The sequence below is a fragment of the Medicago truncatula genome, chromosome 2 (genome assembly GCF_003473485.1).
Source record: "Medicago truncatula cultivar Jemalong A17 chromosome 2, MtrunA17r5.0-ANR, whole genome shotgun sequence".
In the NCBI taxonomy this organism is placed as follows: domain Eukaryota; kingdom Viridiplantae; phylum Streptophyta; class Magnoliopsida; order Fabales; family Fabaceae; genus Medicago; species Medicago truncatula.
This window is the reverse complement of record NC_053043.1, coordinates 23,399,136-23,421,166: the sequence shown is the minus strand read 5'-3', so window position 1 is coordinate 23,421,166 and position 22,031 is coordinate 23,399,136. Positions and strand designations below refer to the sequence as shown.

Genomic DNA, 22,031 nt, shown 5'->3' with positions numbered 1-22,031 from the left:
AGGAGATGTAGGAGAAGGTGTGATAGCATTAACGTTAAGTTTTTCAAATTTTTGAGTTAATGCATCAACCTTGGCAGCAAGGTGATCATAATTAGAGACTTCGTACATACCTGCCTCATTTTTAGAGGGTGTAGAGGTGGTGATGGCTCTTTCGTTGGTCCATTGGTAGTGATTCTGAGCCATGTCTTCAATCAAAGCATAAGCCTCCGTGTAATTCTTGTTCATTAGAGCTCCACCTGCAGCTGCATCAACAGACATCTTAGTAGTATAGGTTAGGCCATTATAAAAAGTGTGGACTATGAGCCACTTCTCTAAACCATGGTTGGGACAGAGTCTAAGCACTTCCTTGAAACGCTCCCACACATCATAGAGAGACTCCCCATCTTTTTGGTTAAACTGCGTAATTTGGTCTCTTAGTTTGGCGGTCTTAGAGGGGGGAAAGAATCGGGCAAGGAATGCTTGCCTCATTTGATCCCATGAAGTGATGGAACCGACTTCTAAGGAATGGAACCAAGCGCTAGCTCTATCCCTTAAGGAAAAGGGAAAGAGATGAAGTCTTACGGCTTCTTGGTTCTCTTTTATGGTGCCACTGAGTCTAAGGAAGGAAGAAATATGGAGATTTGGATCCTCAGTGGGTGATCCAGAAAACTGATTTTGTTGCACCAAATTGAGTAGTGCGGGTTTGATCTCGAAATTGTTACCCTTAACCGTCGGGTACACAATAATAGCTTCTGGCTCTTCCGTTGAAGGAGTTGCATACTCTTTAAGAGTACGCTCAGCCATGACTGTATTATTTTGTGCCTCTCTCCTTTTCTTATGCAAATATCTTTCAATCTCAGGAACAAATTCTCCGAGACTTTTACTTCTTCGCATAAGAAATTGAGAACCCAAGAAGTTAACGGTGAACAAAGAAAGGAAAGAAGTAGAAGAAAAGGAAAAGAAAGAGTTCTAATCACAAAGAAAGAGTTAATTAAATTAGTTTACTCCCCGGCAGCGGCGCCAAAAACTTGATGGGATAAAACCGCAAGTGCACGGTCTTACCGAAGTAGTATGAAAAGAGTATCGTTTCGACAGGGAGTAGTTTAGTTCAATTAACTTTTGTTGGTGATTAGAAGAGAATCAAGATGTAAAGTTGGGGTTTTCAAACAGTTGAAAAGATGATAATATAAAAGAGCCTTGGGATCATTGGTTCATCTTCATGACAAGTCCTTCACAAACCAAACTATTAAACTTATAACCTTATGTTAGACCTAACTTCTAAAGACAGTTTCTCTTTTGTTCCTCTAGCCACCAAGCCTATTTCGCTGACTTGATGACTATTAGATTTTGGTTCCTCTAATAACCAAGTCTATTTCGCCGACTTGATTATTATTAGTTCCCTTGAAGATCGAAACTATATGTCTCAAGGATTGCAAAGACTATTTCGCTGCCTTTGCAATCCTTGTCTAAATTCACTTGTTCGAATATCAAAGCTCTACTTTCGTTTTATGAATTGATATTTCAGATGATGGACGAACAATTATCAAACCCTCCACTTTCATTTTCACAGTTTGATAATGGTTAATCCATGTTAAAGCGGTGAATTTAGATTAGAGATTAGGGTTACATAAGATTAAGGTTTAAAGCTTGGTTTGATTAGGATTATGTCATTTAGACTTATCCAACAATCCCAAGACAAAGAGAAGTCTACTCACTCATGTTCATCGTAGACATAGGGAAGAAGAGAGAAAGCATAAAAGTAAATAACAAGAAAGTAAAGGAAAAGAAAAGAACTTTTATTAGAAAGACAATTGTCACTTATTGAATTCGAAGAAAAGATGAATATTTGTGATGGCTAGCTACTCTATTTATAGCATACATTCGACTTAAAATCTAAGCAATTTCATTACTAGAATGTTCCATAAGAAACTACGGGCTAAAATAGAGTAGCTTAAAATCTAAGCAAAAGCAGCAAAAGTGACTCTGGAGGGTGGCACGGCCGTGCCAAGCTTCTGACTTTGGGGGAGACATATTTTTGTCTCCGAATCTTCGTATTTTCGTACCGAATCAGCTCCAAGTTCATTTCTTTTGCTCCAAGACTCAATCCATCCAATATTCGTTCCTGAAATATAATAAAATGCAATTTGTAGTAAACTAGCTCAACAAGGAAATAATATTAAAATAAAATAAACTTAAATCTAATTAAAACGAAACTAAATAACATAGTAAAATAGATAATAAATGACTCATCATAAAACTAACTAATTAATCTGTTTAATTTTCATAATTCAGAGTCTTTCAGAATTCAACCTTCATGTTTCACTTACAAGTGCACACCTAATTGGAGCACCTACTGGATCTGGATCACCACATTCAGTAAATAATTTATCACTTTGATGAACATCAAATGTAAACCTGGAATAATTTCCAAGTCCATAGTCAGTGATGGTTGTTTGCCAATGAATGGTGCATATCCCGATCCTGATTGCACAAGTGGAGCTGATCTTTATGATCCAGATCAACCACTATTGAATGATAAAGGTCTGGAATTTTCAAATGCGCTCCTAAATGCAGTCATCGAAGATTGATGATGCCGAGCCTATGTCTAGTGATGCTCCAAATAGTGTTTTTCAAGTTGAAGCTACCAGAACTTCTGTCAGTTTACAGTGTGCCAGTTCATCTGTATAGGCATAATTGGTGGTTCAAAAAATAGATTTGACACCGAAAGAAAAATCTAACCCTACAGTGAGTTCTTTTCATTTTCCAGATAATCAATCAAAGGAAGATAATGATTAATTAGAAGGTACACGGTGCTTCCAGTCAAGGTAATCAAATCATAACAGATGATGCTATCCTGAGAGCCTTTGAAACATCTTTGAAGGCACAGATTGATATGCGTAGGTACGTAAACTATCACAGAAAGGACTGTATACTCTATTTGTAAATGGGATACCTCATAGAAGTAACAGAAAGGAGGCTCTTCTTGCTCATTTTAAGATGCTCGGGGAAGTTATTAACATTTATATTCCAATGAACAGTGAACGGGCTTTTGTCCAATTCTCTAATAGGGAAGAGGCTGAAGCTTCTTTGAGGGCACGAGATGTTGTAATGGGAAATCGTTTCATCAAGCTCTGGTGTGCTAATCGTGATTGTTTCCCTAGTGAAAATACTGCTACCTAGTAAGGGGAATGGTGCAATTGTAACTCTCCGCGGGAAACCTCCCACTTTCGTTCCATCTCATCCAGTTGGCACTGATAGGAGAAAAGATAACCATCAATCTGAAGCTTCAAGGATAACTAAAGAATCATCACCTTCTAAACTATCTAAGTCGGTCATTGCAGATGCACCCTAGGTTCAACCTCCTTTGCATAGGGAGCTTGAAAACTTGGAGCATCTAAAGAAACAACTGTCTAAGAAGCAGGAAATGTTGGACCAACAAACTTGAGAAACAAGTAAAACCTAATTGCTTTTTTTTTTTTTTCTTTAATTGTAGTTCATGATACGTTTGCTTAGATATTTTGGATATTTAGTGCATTTTCCTTTTACCAAGTAATGTGATAAGTTTAGTGTCAGGTAACAGAACCATATGTATCAATTAGTGCATTTGTTGCCTTCTTTAAGTTTAAGTAGTAAAATAGTGTTTATAGTTTGTCATTTAAATAAGGGTTAATTAAGTAAATGGTCCCTATAAATATACAGAACTTTGTTTTTAGTCCCTACAAAATAAAATCACACTTTTTAGTCCTTGTGACATTTTCCTTTGGTATTTTAGAGACCAAAAATGCTGACGTAAATTTTTACAGGGACTAAAAATGTTGATGAAAATTTTTATAAGGACTAAAAATAATGGCAAAAAATTTTACAGCGACTAAAAAGTGTGATTTTATTTTGTAGGGACATTAAAAACAAAATTCTAAATATTTATATCGACCATTTACTTAATTAACCCTTTAAATAACTACAAAAAAGTAAAATTTCTTGTCTATAGTATTTGTGTAGAGATTTCTATTCAACTCCAAACTTTTTTTGTTTCTGTCTTTCCTATTTCAGGGAGGAATGGTACGTTCTAAACTTGTAAATCAATTAAGTGGAACTGCTGGTGTAATTACAGAGGGGGAACTTCCGGAGATGGGGGAAAAGTGGCAAATCTAAATGGCATGCGCAAGTAATACAAGTTCAACTCTTGAATATGTGCACCCTGGTTACTTATTTAGTAGTAACTACTTACTTCCTTCCTCGTTGTTTGGTCTTTATTTTGGCTAAACCCTGATGGACTTTAGATAATTATTATTGAGCCCTTGAGTCCCCACTTAGTGGGATAATGCTTGGTTGTAGTATTGAACCCTTGAATATCTAGATTTTTTAGAGAACAAGGTGATTTACAATAGGTCATTGACTATTATTTTGATAATGACTCATTGTATGAAAATTGAGCAAATTGTTATGAAAGGGAAATTTTGGTTGCAAGACTTTGTTAGCTGAATCTTTGTCAGTTAAGCAATAGTAACATAGCTTACTCTAAATTTCTAACAATCTTTATTAGCATTCTTCATTCACATGTGCCAAAACTTTAAGCAACTATTTCATCATTTTCTAAGTTATTCTTATGATCCGAAAAAAAGTTAATCCTTCTATTAAAAAAGTATTTTAGCCAAAGAAGCATTTGTTGAAATGCACAATGAACTGAATTCTTATCGGACTATGGAGATTTATGTTCAAAATTTCACAATTAATTGAATTTCAAATAAACATTTCCATATTTTTAGTAAGCAAAATTATATTAAACAACAAAATTATTAGATTAAATTGTGTTACTATTATTCATCAATTTCAGCACCCCGCGAATATGCCTTACTCTGTCAAAAGAAGAAGAAAAAATCATGTCACTTACACATAATACAACCAGTCCACCCATACATATGCTCTAGTGCCACATCAAAATAAAAAAATACCGATAATCAAAACTTACAATAGCACATGACAGTGCAACATATAATTGGATCAAACCTTTACGGAATGTATTGGTTTCTTGGTGCATTTCCAACTGCTCCTTGCAATACGCACATCATACTATTTGAACCATAATTTCAATTTATATGAGATTATAGGATGAACACATCAGAGCACATATTTGGGACCATCTCATAATCCCAAAATGCTATACTCAAAATTTTGAAAATGAAAAGTGAATGAACTTAATTTAGCTAGCAGTATTAGAAATTCAAAAAAATCTTTATTAAAGTTTCATGATCAGGCATATTGTATCGTTATAGATCAAAGTTGTTGTCATGAGTGAGTGACTCATAGGATTCCTCATGCCTAACCATCAGATGTTTTCTATATTTCTTTATTTGCACACTGATGGGAAGAAAATGTATGTCTTGTTTCTTCTTTTATAGGGTGGCATAGATGATTGTAGGTGGATGACAAGGATTGGAAGTCACAAGTTTTCTTCTTTAATGTTTATTTTTGTTACGAGCATCTTAATTAAGGACGTTTATGGACCACAACATATATAGGAAGTTCCACTTTTTGGCTTTCATCTAATCACAGAACAAATAATTGTAAGCTCCTTTCACTTAATGAAACACATTTTGGTTTTCATGTAGTCCCATAACAAATAATTGTAAGCTCCTTTCGTTTCCACCTTTTGGCTATATCAAACAAGTAAGTTCTTTAATTAACATAAATAAATGTGCAGTTTTCTTATGGATTTTCCATTCAACTTCTCTAGAGTTTCAATTTTTTTTCTTCTCTAATTTGTTGCTACTACTTAAGTGATTGAAATTAGTTGCCGTGTTGCTCTAATTTGATTCATCGTGTTTCTTTGAAGGAGAACAAGTAGTTCAATGGCAACTCACATACATCTTCTCCTTTTCATCTTCTTAATTTTGTGTTTTGGTTCCATCATGGTTGTAGGTAAATTACCAACAACAAAAAATAGAGTCGTGTACTGGTGTTTGATGTTTGATATGCATGCATATTTTTAACTGTTTAATTAAAAATGTTTATGTATATATACAAGTTGCTAAATCATCAACAATTCATACCTCTTGTGCCTAATAATTACAATGATTGTTAGCTTAATCAAAATCATATCTATGATTTTATTATCTCTGTTATTATTATCACTAATTTTATTATTTCGTTGATTGTACCAGGAGACCGTTGCTATCCTTATGAAAGATGCGCTAGTGGTTCAGAATTCTGTAACCACTTTTGTACGGTAACTATGGGTTTTTCTGGTGGTGGTTATTGTGAAGGAAATAGTAAATGTTGCTGCATAGCTTCTATTCAGTAGACTATTTTGATGTTGTACTTGTGATTTATTAATCTTAAATTATTATTTGTAAAAGAGATTTTTCAATCCTATATTATGCTCTTTAAAAGATAACGCTTGGTCAAATTTATGCATTATAATTATCAAATATATTCAAATGTTAATATACTACTACTGAAACTCAGAGCATTAATTTGATTCCTCCAGGATATTGTTGTATGTATGAACCTGTCAAAATAGAAAACACAGGGTATCGTTGTGAAATTGTTCACGGTGCCAAAAATTGACGCACCAGTCTCATTTACAATTTTACTAAGTAGTTGTTTATGATAAAATTTGTAATATAGATCACTGTTACTAACCCTGAACAAAGTAAAATAAACTTTGGTTGAATAAGTCTACCAAAGAGCATTTTATATAGATATTAAAAACATAAGTGATTAGGAAGTAATCTCATATAAAGTGATGTTGCCATGTTGTATTCAGACTTCCTCTTCGATTTCTTTCATATGTCATTAGTCCTACACATATACATATTGAAGTTGAACTTATAACATTCTCAGTAAAATGAAGTTATTACTCTTAAAATGATTTAATAAGAAATTGAAAATAAGACTATTTTCAATCTGATGTCATGGTCAATTGGTCATTGCTATTAATGTTTGAAAGTTTGGTTCCATATTGTAAGCCCACTAAGGATGTTTTATGGTCATGAGTTACTAATGGCCCTGATGTTGAAATGTTTGATTCTGAATGATGTCTTGCCATCTGCTAATGTATTTATATCTTCAAAAACACTAAAGAAGTGTTTGTGTTCATGCTCCTAGCTTACTAGAACTCTTGGAGAGCATTACTTAAAGGGAAGAGATCAAGAATATGGCTGAGATGGTATCGTTATAACCGAAATGAGTATAATTTAATAGCTTGATCAAAAAACACAAATACTATCAAACTACTTCTCCAGTTGAAACATTGTGTAGACTAAATAACCCTTATAGAAATAATAAAAATGTACAATTAAGGATGATATATATACACAAAGTAAGATCCATAAAAAATAAAAAATAAAATAAAAACTTAGGTTGCTGGAGGAAAGCTGCAAAATAAAAATAAAATGAAACAAACGCATAATTTATCATCTCAATTTCAAGTGCATTCTATATGTCCCTATAAAATGAAACCCTACAATGAGTTCTTTTCATTTTCCTGATAATCAATCAAAGGAAGATAATGATGAATTAGAACGGTGCTTCCAGTTCCAGTCAAGGTAAGCAAATGATGCCATCCCGAGAGCCTCTGAAGCATCTTTTGAGGCACATAATGATTTCTGTAGCATATGTAAACCATCATAGAAGGCACCGTGTACTCTATTTGTAAATGGGATACCTCATAAAAGTGACATAGGGGAGGCTCTTCTTGCTCATTTTAAGAAGTTTAGGGAAGTTATTAACATTTATATTCCAATGTACAGTGAACAAGCTTTTGTCCAATTCTCTAAGAGGGAAGAGGCTGAAGCTTCTTTGAGGACACCAGAGGCTGTAATGGGAAATCATTTCATCAAGCTCTGGTGGGCTAATCGTGATTGTATCCCTAGTGAAAATAATGCTACTGATGAGATAAAACCGCAAGTGTACGGTCTTACCGAAGTAGTATAAAAGAGTATCGTTCCGACAGGGAGTAGTTCAATTTAATTAACCTTTAGAGATGATTAGAAGAGAGAAGAGAATTGTAAGTTGGGGGTTTTTAAACGGTTAAAAAGCAAATTAATAAAAGAGCCTTGGGATCGTTGGTTTCATCTAAATAACAAGTTCTTCTCAAACCAAAACCATAAGTTTATAATGTTATGTTAGACCTAATTTCTCAAGACAGTTTCTCTTAAGTTCCTCTAGCAACCAAGCCTATTTCGCTGACTTAATTACTATTGGATTTTGGTTCCTCTAACAACCAAGCCTATTTCGCTGACTTGATTGTTATTAGTTCCCTTGAAGATCGAAACTATATGTCTCAAAGATTGCAAAGCCTATTTCGCTGACTTTGCAATCCTTGTCTGAATTCACTTGTTCGAATATCAAAGCTCCACTTTCGTTTTATGAATTGATATTTGGAATAATGGACGAACAATTATCAAACCCTCCACTTTCGTTTCCACAGTTTGATAATGGTTAATCCATGTTAAGACGGTGAATTCAGATAAGAAATTAGGGTTACATAAGATTAAGGCTTAGGGCTTGGTTTGATTAGGATTATGTCATTTAGACTTATCCAACAATCCCAAGACAAGAAGAAGTCTACTCACCCATGTTCATCGTAGACATGGGGGAGAAGAGAGAAAGCATGAAAGTAAAAGACAGGAAAATAAAGGAAAGGAAAAGAACTTTATTTAGAAAAGCAATTGTCACTTATTGTATTCCAAGTAAAGATGAATATTTGTGATGGCTAGCTACTCTATTTATAGTACACAATTGACTTAAAATCTAAGCAAGTATATTCCAAGAATATTCCTCGGTAGATTGTGCGCCAAAATAGAATAGCTTGGAGTCCAAGCAAAAGCAGCAAAAGGTCTCTGGAGGGTGGCACGGCCGTGCCAAGGCTAGCACGGGCCGTGCCAGGCTTCTGACTTGTGGGAGATATATTTTGTTTCCCAATCTTCGTATTTTCGTGTCCAATCTGCTCCAAATCCCTTTCTTTTGCTCCAAGACTTAATCCATCCAATATTCTTCCCTGAAATATAATAAATTGCAATTTAAAGTAAACTATCCTAAAAAGGAAATAATACTAATATAAAATTATATAAAATCTAAATAAAACTAAACTAAAAAGCATATTAAAATAGCATATAAATGACTCATCAAACTCCCCCATACTTGAATCTTTGCTTGTCCTCAAGCAAAAGGCATAAACATAGTAGCATCAACAGTTAAATCAAATGACAATTTAATTAAAGCACATGTCTCCTCAAGGGCTTAAATCCCAAAATGTACACTAATCACAAACTCAAGTATTTCTTGAAATCTTTATTCTACCCAACGATCAAGTTTCAAGTGAGTGTGTGTGTGAAGTCCAACCCTTTTCTTGCTCCTGTATAAGATAGGTATTATGAGGAAACATGTTCTAATCGTAGCACTAAACTAACCAAGAAAGATTCCTTCTACAATTCACATAAGAGAGATGGGAGTTTTTGAGAATCTTTGTTCTTTGCCATATGCATATTTTAAGTTCTTTATTTAAGGAAAAACATTTTCACGTAGGAGGTCGGAGGGCCTACCCTTTTCCCCAATCTAGATTCAATGGTATCCCTTAAAACATCGTCTTCACGTAGGAAGTCGGAGGGCCTACCTCCTTCCCCAATCTAGTTTCAACGATGCTTTTTTAAAGTTTTTTCTCAAGATAACAATCACCTTCACGTAGGAAGTCGGAGGGCCTACCTCCTTCCCCAATCTAGATTCAGCGATGAGATCTTGGAATTTATTTGGCTTTTTGGCTTTTTATGATCTCCCTTATACTCACTTATACTACTGGCGCTTTGAGAGTCTTTAAAGGTTAATGCACCACTAAGATTAGAACGCGTTTCCTTAAAATACCTATTCATACATTTACTCAAGGGAAGCAACTTTGTGTTTTTCTCATTGGAGAATTTTATTCACTTTAAAACAAGATGTGGTTATATCAAGAAGACTTAAAACACAAGAGTTTGCTTTTATGTACAAGAATCAACAAAATAAGAGGAGACAATGAAAATTTTTGTGTCATGATGTTTTCAATAAAAATTAGCTACTTAACCATGCCTTTTACAATAAAACAAAACAAAAGAATAAAGTTCAAGGGAGTTTGGAAGCACTACGACTAAAGACACTTTATTAGGCTCCCCCCACACTTAGGAGAAGCATTGTCCTCAATGATTCAAGGTAAAAGAAAAATAAAAGAGGAGGAGAGGTAGAAGAGTGAGATAGAGATGGAAGAGATAAGGTGAAAAAGAGGAAGAGGAAAGCTCACATTTTTATTGAGGTCCATAGGGAGGGCCCTAAAGGTGTAAGTGTTGCATCATGTTCCGAAGCATTTGGTTATTTTCTTCGGATATGCGGTTGCCCCGTAGGACATCATTTCTTAGCCCAGATAATTCAACACCTTGCCTTTGTTGCTCGGTGCTTATCCTTTGTACCTCGGTTTGCATCCATGCCCATCTTTCATTGTTGTCGTTATGGTCATGGGGCTCTTCTTCATGGTGCATGTGGGCACCTTCGTCACCTTGATTATGCTCTTCATGTACCTGTAATCCATCACCAACATACAACAAATTTTCCTCCACCTCGGGGTTAGTCCGAGATGGGTTAGGAAGTAGAAATAAAAGTGGTATGCGAAGTTGAAGTGCATAAGTCATGGGTGGGTGAATCTTAATGAAGTTCATAGCAACAAGGGTTTCAATATTAAGTCTATTGTTGCCCTCAATTGGATTTATCCCATCTTCCTCACCTACTCCAAACTTTCTAGCGATGAAGGTAATGATACCACCGACTACTATCTCAGCTCTATTGTCAGGTCTAGCTCCTATGGAGGAAAGGTAGTCAAGTAGGTAGAAACAAGTATTAACGGGATTGTTATTAAGCATTGCCCAAAGCATAAAAAGTTCATCCGTCCTAGTTGTTCCTACTTCTTTTCTACCCCAAATGGTACAAGCCATGACTCTCTGGAGGTATCTAAGCACGGGGTTGTGAATGTTACTAGCCTTGTTGGTGCGGGGGTTATATTGTCTTAGCCCGGTAATGCGTTTCCAAAAGAGAGCGGGGTTATAGTGTTCCGACTTTAAATTTGGATTCCAAGAGTCATGGATGAACCCCGCATTTGCAAAGTTCATCTCTAAGCAGAAATTTTCAAGAGACATCTCATAATCCATATTCAAAAGTCGGAAGGAGACTCTTTGATCGGGGTTGTCAAAATTCACCTTATCCTTCGTAAATTCAATAGAACTTAAGAATTCATAAGTGAAATTTTCGAAGCCCTTCATAGGTCTAAGCATATCAACCCATCCTAAATTTCCTAGTAAGCTGAACACATTATCCCTTAGTCCTAGCACCCTCAAAGTATAAGGATCTGGATATCGACAAGGATGCAAAGGTTTAGAGATAAGAATTTTATACCTGTCCCTTTGCTTGGTGTCCTTGAAGATTATGCCATGATTCTTGGCTTGAGTCTTCTTCTTTTGTTGTGGTCCTCCGGAAGAGCTTGCTCCACCTTTCCTAGATGCCATTTATCCGGAACCTTGGTTGACCGTTTGTGTTTTGGGTGAGGGTTGGGTTTTGGGAAATGTTTTGAGTAGAAAAGGTTGGTTGGGTGATGGGGTTGGGGTTTGAGTAAGTGTTAGGAGTTGGATTGGATGAATTGATGAAGAATTTGTGGGTTTTTAGGTAGGTGAATGGGGGCTACAAATTTGATGATATTTGGGAGGGATGGAGGAAAGTTGTTTTTGATTGATGGGTTATGATTGAAATGGGTTTGTGATTGATTGGGTGAAGAAATTATGTGAAATGGTGAGGTTTTGGGGGAGATATGGAAGCTTTGAAATTCTATGGTTATGGAGGTTTTTGAGAGAAGTGTAAATGGAGAGAGAGTTTGTGGTGGAGAATGAGGGAAGAAGAAGATGAAAAGGTGGGTTTATCCTTACCTGTGGTCGGGCACGGCCGTGCCAACCTTAGCACGGGCCGTGCCAACTTTCTGGATCTTAGCTGGTATTTGGATGGTTATGGTCTGGCACGGCCGTGCCAGTGTGAGCACGGGCCGTGCCAAGGTTCTGGACAGTGGCCTCAAAATTTTTCTCGTTTTGCTTGAATCACCTTCGGACAATTACCTACAGAATAACTTAAAAACAAAAACGAAAGCAGTTAAATACGTGGGTTGCCTCCCACGAAGCGCTTCTTTATAGTCATTAGCTTGACGTTATAAGAAAGTGTCCTTAGAATGGATCAAAGAGGTCATGTTGTGTAGATGGTGCTAATAAGCGTTCTTTCACTTTATGACCTTTAATCATATTACAAGAGTAGAGGGCGGGACCTTTCATATAATTCTCCAACTCAAATCCTATCAACTCATCACTCACTTGAAAAACAATCCTACCGTTTTGAACATCTACTATAGCACCCGCAGTGGCGAGAAAGGGTCGTCTTAAGATTATAGGGCACGCATTGTCCTCATCTATGTCAAGCACCATGAAATCAGTTGGGATTTCCATCCCTTCTATTTTAACGGGGATGTCCTCGACATATCCGACAGGTTGTATATCAGAACGATCGGCTAACTTCAATGTTGTGTCGGTAGGCTTTAGCTTGCCCAACCCCAACCTTGTAAAGAGGGGTAGAGGCAACAGACTAACACTAGCTCCTAAGTCACACAAGGCATGGTTTAAGGTTTCATTCCCTATCATACAAGGGATGGCAAAACTTCCGGGATCTCTAAGCTTAGTAGGTGGCTTCTTGATGATTGTACTAGTGTCCCTTGTCAAAGCTATTGTTTCATTATGATCTATAGCCTTTTTCTTTGAAAAAATTTCTTTTAAAAGCTTGGCGTATAGAGGCATACGAGACAAGGCTTCAGCATAGGGGATTTTAACACAGATCTTTTGAATTATGTTAAAGAGTTTAGTGAATTGAGCCTCCGAGTTGAGCTTAGTAGGCCTTAAAGGTGTTGGGGCTTTGTTCTTATCAAGCGGTTTCTCACTTTTTATCACACCATTCTTACCTAGACACCTGACACTCTCCTTCTTGACATTTTTAGCCTTAGTAACAGTCTCTTCTATCTTACTACCCCCCAGAAAAATAGCGTTGACATGGGCTTTGGGGTTTGTTTCAGGTTGACCGGGAAAGACTCCCGGTGTTTGAGAAGAGGTGGCCACTTGCTGGGCCACTTGGGAGATTTGGGTCTCAAGCATTTTGGTGTGTGTGGCGATGGAATCAACCTTGGTATTGAGCTTGGAGAGAGAGTCGTTCAGAGATCCTGTTTGGTTTTTTAACTCTTGAAGTTGTTTATTTTGATTCATCATGCAATTTTCCAACATTATTTCCAAACTAGATTTCTGAGCTACTCTTTGGTTGTTTGTATAGCCAGGTGGTGCTGTTTGCCCATAGGAACCTTGAGGATTTTTGTAAAAATTTTGATTTGGCCTCATTCCTTGGTTGTATTGAGCGTAATTTAGTTGCTCAATATTGGCAGCACTACCTAACTGACAATCAACACATGTATGACCAGTTATACCACAGACTTCACATGTAGGGGATGCAGGAGAAGGTGGGGCAACATTAACATTAAGTTTTTCAATTTTTTGTGTTAATGCCTCAACCTTAGCAGCAAGGTGGTTATATTCAGAGACTTCGTATATACCTGCCTCTTTCTTAGAGGGAGTATGAGTGGTGACGGCTCTTTCGTTGGTCCATTAATAATGATTTTGAGCCATGTCCTCAATCAAAGCATAAGCCTCCGTGTAGTTTTTGTTCATTAGAGCTCCACCTGCAGCTGCATCAACAGACATCTTAGTGGTATATGACAAGCCATTATAAAACGTGTGGACTATAAGCCACTTCTCTAGGCCATGGTGGGGACAAACTCTAAGCATTTCCTTGAAACGCTCCTACCGCAACTTATTCTCTAATTTTTAGCCCTAATTCTATATGGTCTTTTGTGTCCACTCGTCCATCATAACATTGTCATCTCAAGAATATTGGATTGAATTCCTTGTTGGCTAATTAACAACCAGCATTTAGACTATCCTATTACAAAATAAATATAAAAATACAAAGTTCCTTGTTGGCTCATAAAGAAAAATTAATATCAACATACATCTAAATGGTCATCAATTAGAATTGTTAATAACAGTGCGCCCAAAGTAGGCACAACTAATCCTATTTTTCAGTCATTTTTCAGTCAAATATGTAAGGAGGCAAGTTAATGAGGTTGCTCACTCTATAACAAGAGCGTCCTTATCTTACCCTCGCCCCCATATTTTTAATGATGTACCTTCCTATTTGTAACCTTTAATTATGAATGAAATGACATAGTTTTGTCTTTGCTTAATTTTTTTTTTTTTTACACTTATTGAGCATTGGAGAAGTGCCTCACTACACGAACACCGTAGAGACGTTGATCTACCCTCCATTTTTTTTTTGACAAACACGCTTGTTTTTTTCTCTGTTCATTATTACTCAAAATTTGATTATTGTTTTCTTTTATATTTTTATTGCTTAGTTTTTTTTTTTTAATAAACCAAAAATTATATGATCAACCACATGTTCAAAACACATAAAGATAAAGATGATACGTAAAGAGTTCACATTCAAATTAATTCCCGAACACACAAAAAGTGGTTGAGACCACTATTCATTTAACACTCTAATCACCATAATTTTTTAGCTACCACAACCAAGCTAAGTGAATAAACAAAGCAGCGTTCAGCTCCAACTGCGGTCAATGAAACCGCATTGGAAATATTATATATTATTATGAAAATAAATAAATAAATTGCATTTCAAACGTAAGATATATATATATATATATATATATATACAATTTTATTATAAAATAGAGTTCCTAATTAGACATAAATGAAAAAAAAAATACATATATCAAGACATTTGTTACATATTACTCTTCCTCTTTACTCCCTCTATCCCAAATTGTACGACGTTTTGTCCATTTCACACGTATTAAGAAATGTAATTAATATTGTGTGGGGAAGAGAAATTATGAGTTGTATTACAAAATTATCCCTAATAAATGGTATGGAAAAGATAAATGAAATAATTGAAAGAAGAGAGAGTAATTAATAGTTAAGGATATAATAGAAAAAATAACATTAATATTTCATTGGTATTGTAAAGCGACATATAATTTGAGACAATTTTTTTTTCTAAAGCGACATACAATTTAAGACGGAGGGAGTAATTAATGTCTTCCTGCTTGAAGTATCTAACCAATAAGCTTCCACTCAACTTGAGTTGAGTGTACGTGTTAGTGTTAAATTAGAGTTACTTGTGTTTCTTTCTTTGCAGTACAGGTAAAATAATGATACTAGTACTTTGTGTTAAAAAATTAGAGGGAAAATTAGTAAAAGTACTCCATAAAGTGAAGATGAGTCAGCAGTATTCTTAATTGATCATGTGGACCTCTTAATCTATTGAAACGTTGAATGTGAATAATAATAAAATAAAGACCAAACACCTTTACTTGAATGTTTTGGTTATGGTTGTTTGGCCAAAATGGGAAAAGTGGATTATTATTCATCATTTAAAATTTCGTCCTTTGACCAACTTAATCACTGCCACGTCACTAATTCGATGATGTGGCAATCACTATCACACATGAAATTCCAATTTTGCCCTTAAGAAGAGGACAAAATATTGAAGAAAGAATTGGAAACTCAGGGGTAAAATTGAAACTTCATATATGGTAGTGATTGTCACGTCATCAAATTAGTGATATGGCAGTGATTAGGTGGGAGAGAGACGAAATTTTAAATGATTAAACAATGCAAGGGTAAATTGCTAGGATTAGCGATTACAGAGACTAATTTTTAAACAACCTCTAATTGCAAGAATGAAATACATATTTAAGCCATTTTAAATAACATAGTATCTCCATTTGTAAAAAAAAAAAAAACATAGTATCTCCCAAATTGGAGACTATTTCATACTTTAGTTCTGTATAAAATGTGCAAACCAACCAAAACAAAACAAACTCTTATATATCGTCTACTATTATGAAATGACTAGGATTATAAAACAACATAACTAAAATAAATTCGAACAGGTAAATATATAACTAATGAGAAAATTACTTTCAACATAATCTTGGCAAAAAACCACAATCTTTCATTGGTAAATCTAGTTCGTTCTACTCTATTCTAGTGAATCACTAATAACATAATCAATTTGAAGATTCTGATAACTAATTTTGAAAAATTGAGTCCAATATTCTTGAACTCCACATTTCAACATCCTCCATATATAGAAGAAAATGCGTTCCCCCAGAACCGGGAGAAAAACAAATACATTCCATCAATACACTAACAACAACTGGCTCAACATAAACCCCTAGCTAATAACAAAAAAACACTTTTTTTTTTTAAAGAGTCACCCTTTATTTAAAGTTAAATAATATAAAAAATAGTCGATCCTTGTAACTAACAAAAAAAACTCATATTGTAATATTATGATCATTAGATGCAATACAACAACTGCAATTAAAATAATGTTAATGTTATATATATATATATATATTTTAAACAAGCCAAAATGGAATTATATAAACAATAAAGCAGTCCCAAACGCATAAGGTGTGCCCTAGAGACTACCTCAAAAACCAACAGTTACAAGTGTTACAACCAAGCCATAACAGAAAGACATTAGCCAATACCCAAACAAACAAGAGGGCTTGACCACCACTGCTGAGTTCCAAAAACAAAAGTAGCTTTTTTAGCTTTAAGCCAACCTAAAGACAACAACTTAATCTTATCTAATAAACAATGGATGGGGGTAACAACATGATTAAACTGACGGTTATTTCGTTCATTCCAGATAACCCAGACACATAGAAGCCAAATGAGTTGCAAAAAAGACCGTCTAGCAACACCACCACCTGACAAATGAGTAAACTGAAGAAAATGATCGGAAATATTATTTGTGTCAACCCCACAGCAACCAATCCAATCACGCACCAAATGCCACAGAGAACCAAAAGTATTACACAATAAAAAGAGATGTTGCGCCGATTCAGGATGACCACAACCAGCAACACACGAGGACATATCAGGCACCAACACCCTTCTAGCAATCAAATTTGTCCTTGTTGGTAAACGATCACGGATGAGCCTCCACGCGAAAACGGACACCTTCAAGGGAACCTGTTTGTGCCACACCAAATCCAGGGCAAAGTCTGCAACCTGAGGTACCAGAGAAGTCAACAAGCTATATGCACCTCGAACTGTGTAACCACCAGAGGGGTCCGGAAGCCACACCCAGCTATCTGAAACATTAGGATTCAAAGAAACATCAAGAAGTAAAGCCCTACACTCCTCTAGCAACTCCTCCTCCCACTGCCATAACCTGCGTAGATTAGATAAATAGATTTTTCTTAGGAAAGATAGATAGATTAGATAGACGTCTTATATCTTTTTTGATGTCATTTATGTTCTTACTTTATAAAAATGAATAATTTTCATCTTCAGAATTTTTTTCAAGTGTGATTTTCATTTTTTTTTTAAAGTCTCCAAAAAAGATCTGGAATTATTTGTATCAAATATGAGTTTTAGCAATCTTTAGGTTTAAATATGTAAAAGGTCTTTGTAAGTTCGCGTGTTTTTTGTTTTCGTCCCTGTATCTTTTTTTGTTCTAAAACAACCCCGTAAGTTATAAACGTTTTGGTTTTAGTCCCTAACGTTAACTTCTGTTACAAAAACGCTGAGCTGGCAAACGGAGTCACACATGGCAATCGCTGACATGGAAAAACACGCTTATGTGGCCTGACAAATGATAAGTGATATGATTTGAGGGACCAAAACCAAAAACGCAAAGTTGCATAGGGACGAAAGTGAAAAAACATAAACATAAAAAATTTGAAATGTTAAAAACTAAAGATTCCATCTTCTTCATATCTCTGTTTTTTCTTATTCATCTCCTCTCTGCCAATTCATTCATCTCTTGCACCTCATAAATTTTTATTACGCTAAAACCTGTTCATCTCTTTTTCTTACGCTAAATTCAATAGCATGACTAATTGGCAAAACTTAAGTTCACAAGTATGAAGGAAATTTTTAGGAGGCCTCCTATTTGAAATGTTCATGTTAAGCACAAGGTCAAATTTAATTTAATCGCATGTTTTTGAAGAGAATAAGGGTACGAATGTGTTATTCACTTCAACCAATTTCAGTTATGTTTGTTATACTCTATCCCTCATTTACCTGCAAGTTCCGAAGCAATCAAAAAAAATTGAAAAACCATGATAGCAGTAAGCAAATTACTATTTCTTAGCATTTTCACTTCAACCATTGGCAACAGTAATGGAACTTAAGGCATCATAAAATGTATATTACATGATTATTATGCTAAGTTCATTTAACTTTTTCATATACAGCTAGAGTTATGCCTATAAGTTCCTTCATTTAACTTTATTTTATAAGTTTCTTCATTTAACAATAATTTGAACTTAGAAGTCAGAATTATTGTCAGCTATATATGAAAAGTTAAATTAAGGAGTTTACATTATTTGTGGGTTACATTATTGTAAAATCATGGATGATAAAGTTTTAAACATTCATCAGCAGTACATATAAAGGCATGGTAAAAGTTTTCTAAAACAAGCACAACACTGCTCCTAAAAAAATTTGGTTTGCATATTAATTTCCCCGTAAGAAAAAGAGATGAACATGTTTTAACGTAATAAAAAAATTTGGGACGCAAGAGATGAACGAATTAGCAGAGAGGATATGAAGAAGAAAAAACAGAGATATGAAGAAGATGAAATCTTTAAGGCTTAAATATGTAAAAGGTCCCTGTAAGTTCGCGCATTTTTGGTTTTCGTCCCTGTAAGATTTTTTTTTCTAAAACAAACCTTGTATCTTCATAACATTTTGAAAAAGGTCCTTGCCGTCAGCTTCTGTTAACAAAAACGCCATTGTGGCTAACGGAGCACAGGTGGAAGGCAATGAGTTGGCATATTTTGATGATCTGGCAGCAAGTTAAGTTTCCCCCCTTTTTAAAGCAAAAATCACAACCCTTTTCATTTTCGTCCCTGTCTTTTAGGGTTTGCTCCAAAATAGAAACAGAGTTTCCGGTGGCATACGAAGCGGTTCCGGTGGGTGAATAACGGAGAGAACGACGGCGAAACACAAGCATTTCAGTTGCGAAGGTGATACGAAGGTGATCGACGAGATTAAACGGTAGAAAAGCGGTTTCAACTGTGTTCTTAGCTTTGAAGGTAGACGAAACGTTTGCATGCTCTATTTTAAATTTTGTTTTTGTCTAATGTTCCTATAATCTGATATAGTTGAATGGTTGTTGAGTTATGTTGTTTGTAGTCGTGAGTTTTGTGTTGTTGTCGTCTGTGTTTGTGTTAGGGATGAAATTGTTAGGTTATTAACTAGTTAAGTTTTTTTTAAAAATTTACAGGGATGTCTGTAGCTGTTGTTTTTCACCATGGGGGTGAGTTTGTCAAGGATTTTCTGTTGTATTACAGAGGACGAAAAGAGAATCGGTTTAATGATATTGATAAGGACAAGTGTTGCTACTTTGAAGCTACTGGGATATTGAAAGATTTAGGATATTCTGATCACCTTAAGTATAGGTTATGGTGGTATATTATTGAGGATGACAAGTATGTAAGGATTATAGATGACAATGACACTGATAACATTGCTGAGTATGTAGCTAATACCAAATGTGAGGCTCACATATATGTTGAACATTCAGTTATAGGGACCACAAGTGCTAATGTTGGAGTTAGATCATTAGAAAGTGTTGATGTTATTGGAGTTGAAGCAGGTAATGGAAATGTGTCAGCAGGAGTTGATGATGGAGGGGTTGGTGATGATGAATTTTCTGATGGTGTTTTTGAAAGTAGTGAAGATGAAGCTGCTGGTGTTAGACTTGATGACAGTGAGGAGGAAAGAGCATTGGGTTTGGATGATGGGTTTGGAGGTGATGTTGAGGATGCTCCTCCTGCTACAAGGACAAATGGTCCATCAAATGTTTATGGTGGGAATGCCGGTCCTTCAACTGCTGCAGATGATCTAGAAATTGGATACACTAGTGAAGAGCTGGGTAGCAGTGACCCTGATGCTTCAGATGATGAACAAGCACCTACTTATGATACCTTTAAAATGGAGGAGTTAACAAAGAGCTACAAGTTCAAAGTGGGGTTGGAATTTACATCACTGGCACAATTTAAGGAAGCTATCATTGAGTGGAATGTTTTAAATGGGTATGAAATAAAATTTGAGAAAAATGATAAAGTTAGAGTAAGGGTAATATGCAAGGATAAGAAGGGCATTTGTGGGTTTTTAGCTTTGGTAAGTAAAGTTGGAGATAAGCACACTTTTAGAATGAAAAGGTGGATAGGTGATCACACGTGTGCAAGGAAAACTAATAATAGATCTGCAACTTCTAAGTGGGTTTCAAAAGCTGTGTTAAAGAAGATGGCAACAAGTGATGATGGAACTGTGAGTTGTTCTAGCATTGTGACTGACATGGTAACCAACCACGCTGTGGGCATAACCATGAACAGAGCATGGAGGGCCAAAAAAATTGCAAAAGAGAAACTTGAGGGTGATGCTGCTAAACAATACAATCTGTTGTGGAGGTACTCAGCTGAGTTGAAAAGGGTGAATAATGAAAACAATTGCAAGATCAATGTGGAAAGGATTGGTCCACAACTACAACCCAGATTTTCTTCCTTTTATTTCTGTTTTGATGGAACAAAAAAAGGGTTCACAACTACTTGCAGACCTTTTATAGGGGTTGATGGATGCCATCTCAAAACCAAATATGGAGAAATCCTTTTAGTTGCAGTTGGCAGAGACCCAAATGATCAGTACTATCCATTAGCTTTTGAGGTTTGTGAAACTGAAACAAAAGAATCATGGAAGTGGTTTTTGACCCTTTTATTGGAAGACATTGGTCAAGACAAGAGATGGGTTTTCATTTATGACCAACAGAAGGTAAAATGGCTGTTTAATTTTATTTCTTTATATCAATCCTCATTTTTTACACTTTTATGTTAAGGTTTGTTGTTATTGTTTACCAGGGTCTAATGGCTGTTTTTGATGAGTTGTTTGAGAGTGTGGAGCATAGACTGTGTTTGAGGCATTTATATGCCAATTTCAAAAAGAAATTTGGAGGAGGTACACTTATTAGAGACCTTATGATGGGAGCTGCTAAGGCTACATACATTCAAGAGTGGGAGGCTAAGATGAAAGAACTCAAAGCTATCAATCATGGTGCATGGGAATGGCTCATGAAAATTCCAACCAAATCATGGTGTAAGCATGCCTTTTCTTTTTACCCTAAATGTGATGTTCTTATGAATAACATTTCTGAAGCTTTCAATAGCACAATACTTGTAGCAAGGGACAAACCAGTCTTAACAATGTGTGAGTGGATTAGGAGTTATCTAATGAATAGGAACTCCACTCTTAGACAAAAAGTGGATAGATGGCAACAAGATATATGCCCTAAGCCTAGGTATAGGTTAGATATGGAGGTTGCTAAGAGTGGTAGTTGGACTCCAATATGGAGTAAGGATGAGATTTTTCAGGTTGTACATGTTCACACAAAACAAGCTTTCATAGTTGACATTGGCAGAAGAATGTGTACATGTAATTTCTGGGAGCTTGTGGGTATCCTTTGTAGGCATGTAGTAGCAGCTTTAAGGTATAGGATGCAAAGACCTGATGAATTTGTTGATGAATGCTATCCAAAAAGAGATATATAGACTGTTATGATAACAATGTCAGTCCAATCAATGGCGAGGATATGTGGCCTGAAGTTGAGGTTGATGAAATGTTACCTCCTGCATACAAAAGAGGTCCTGGCAGGCCTAAAAAATTAAGGAGAAGGGAACCAGATGAGGATCCTAACAAAGGAAGGACAGCTACTTGCTATAGGTGCACCAAATGTGGAAAAAATGGACACAATACAAGAAGTTGCATCAGTCAAGTCACTAACCCTGAAGCTGCTAAGAGAAAGGTTATAACACTGTTATTATATATTTGGTCATATATGCATTGTTTACCCATTGA

At 35.7% G+C, this 22,031-nt stretch overlaps 1 protein-coding gene and 1 non-coding gene across 2 annotated transcripts; one reads left to right on the top strand and one right to left on the bottom strand.

Moving 5' to 3' along the window:
* Nucleotides 1–313: 313 nt before the first annotated feature.
* Nucleotides 314–420, top strand: LOC120578784 (small nucleolar RNA R71). Its single transcript, XR_005644595.1, has one exon. It is a non-coding gene; the product is annotated as a small nucleolar RNA R71 (small nucleolar RNA).
* A 7,021-nt stretch (nucleotides 421–7,441) lies between these two features.
* Nucleotides 7,442–18,285, bottom strand: LOC120578327 (uncharacterized). Its single transcript, XM_039831006.1, has 4 exons — nucleotides 18,198–18,285; nucleotides 16,796–17,263; nucleotides 7,729–7,795; nucleotides 7,442–7,586 (listed from the first exon to the last, which is right to left on the bottom strand). The coding sequence occupies exons 1-4, from the start codon at nucleotides 18,283–18,285 to the stop codon at nucleotides 7,442–7,444; spliced, it is 768 nt and encodes a 255-aa protein (XP_039686940.1).
* Nucleotides 18,286–22,031: the final 3,746 nt, after the last annotated feature.

Coding starts and splice junctions, on each gene's coding strand:
- LOC120578327 (XM_039831006.1), bottom strand. CDS start 18,285: ATGGTTGAAGTGAAAATGCTAAGAAATAGTAATTTGCTTACTGCTATC. Junction 17,264..18,197: donor GATTGCTTCGGAACTTGCAG/GTAAATGAGGGA, acceptor CTAATGTTTCAG/ATAGCTGGGTGTGGCTTCCG. Junction 7,796..16,795: donor CTGGAATGAACGAAATAACC/GTCAGTTTAATC, acceptor TTCCCATTACAG/CCTCTGGTGTCCTCAAAGAA.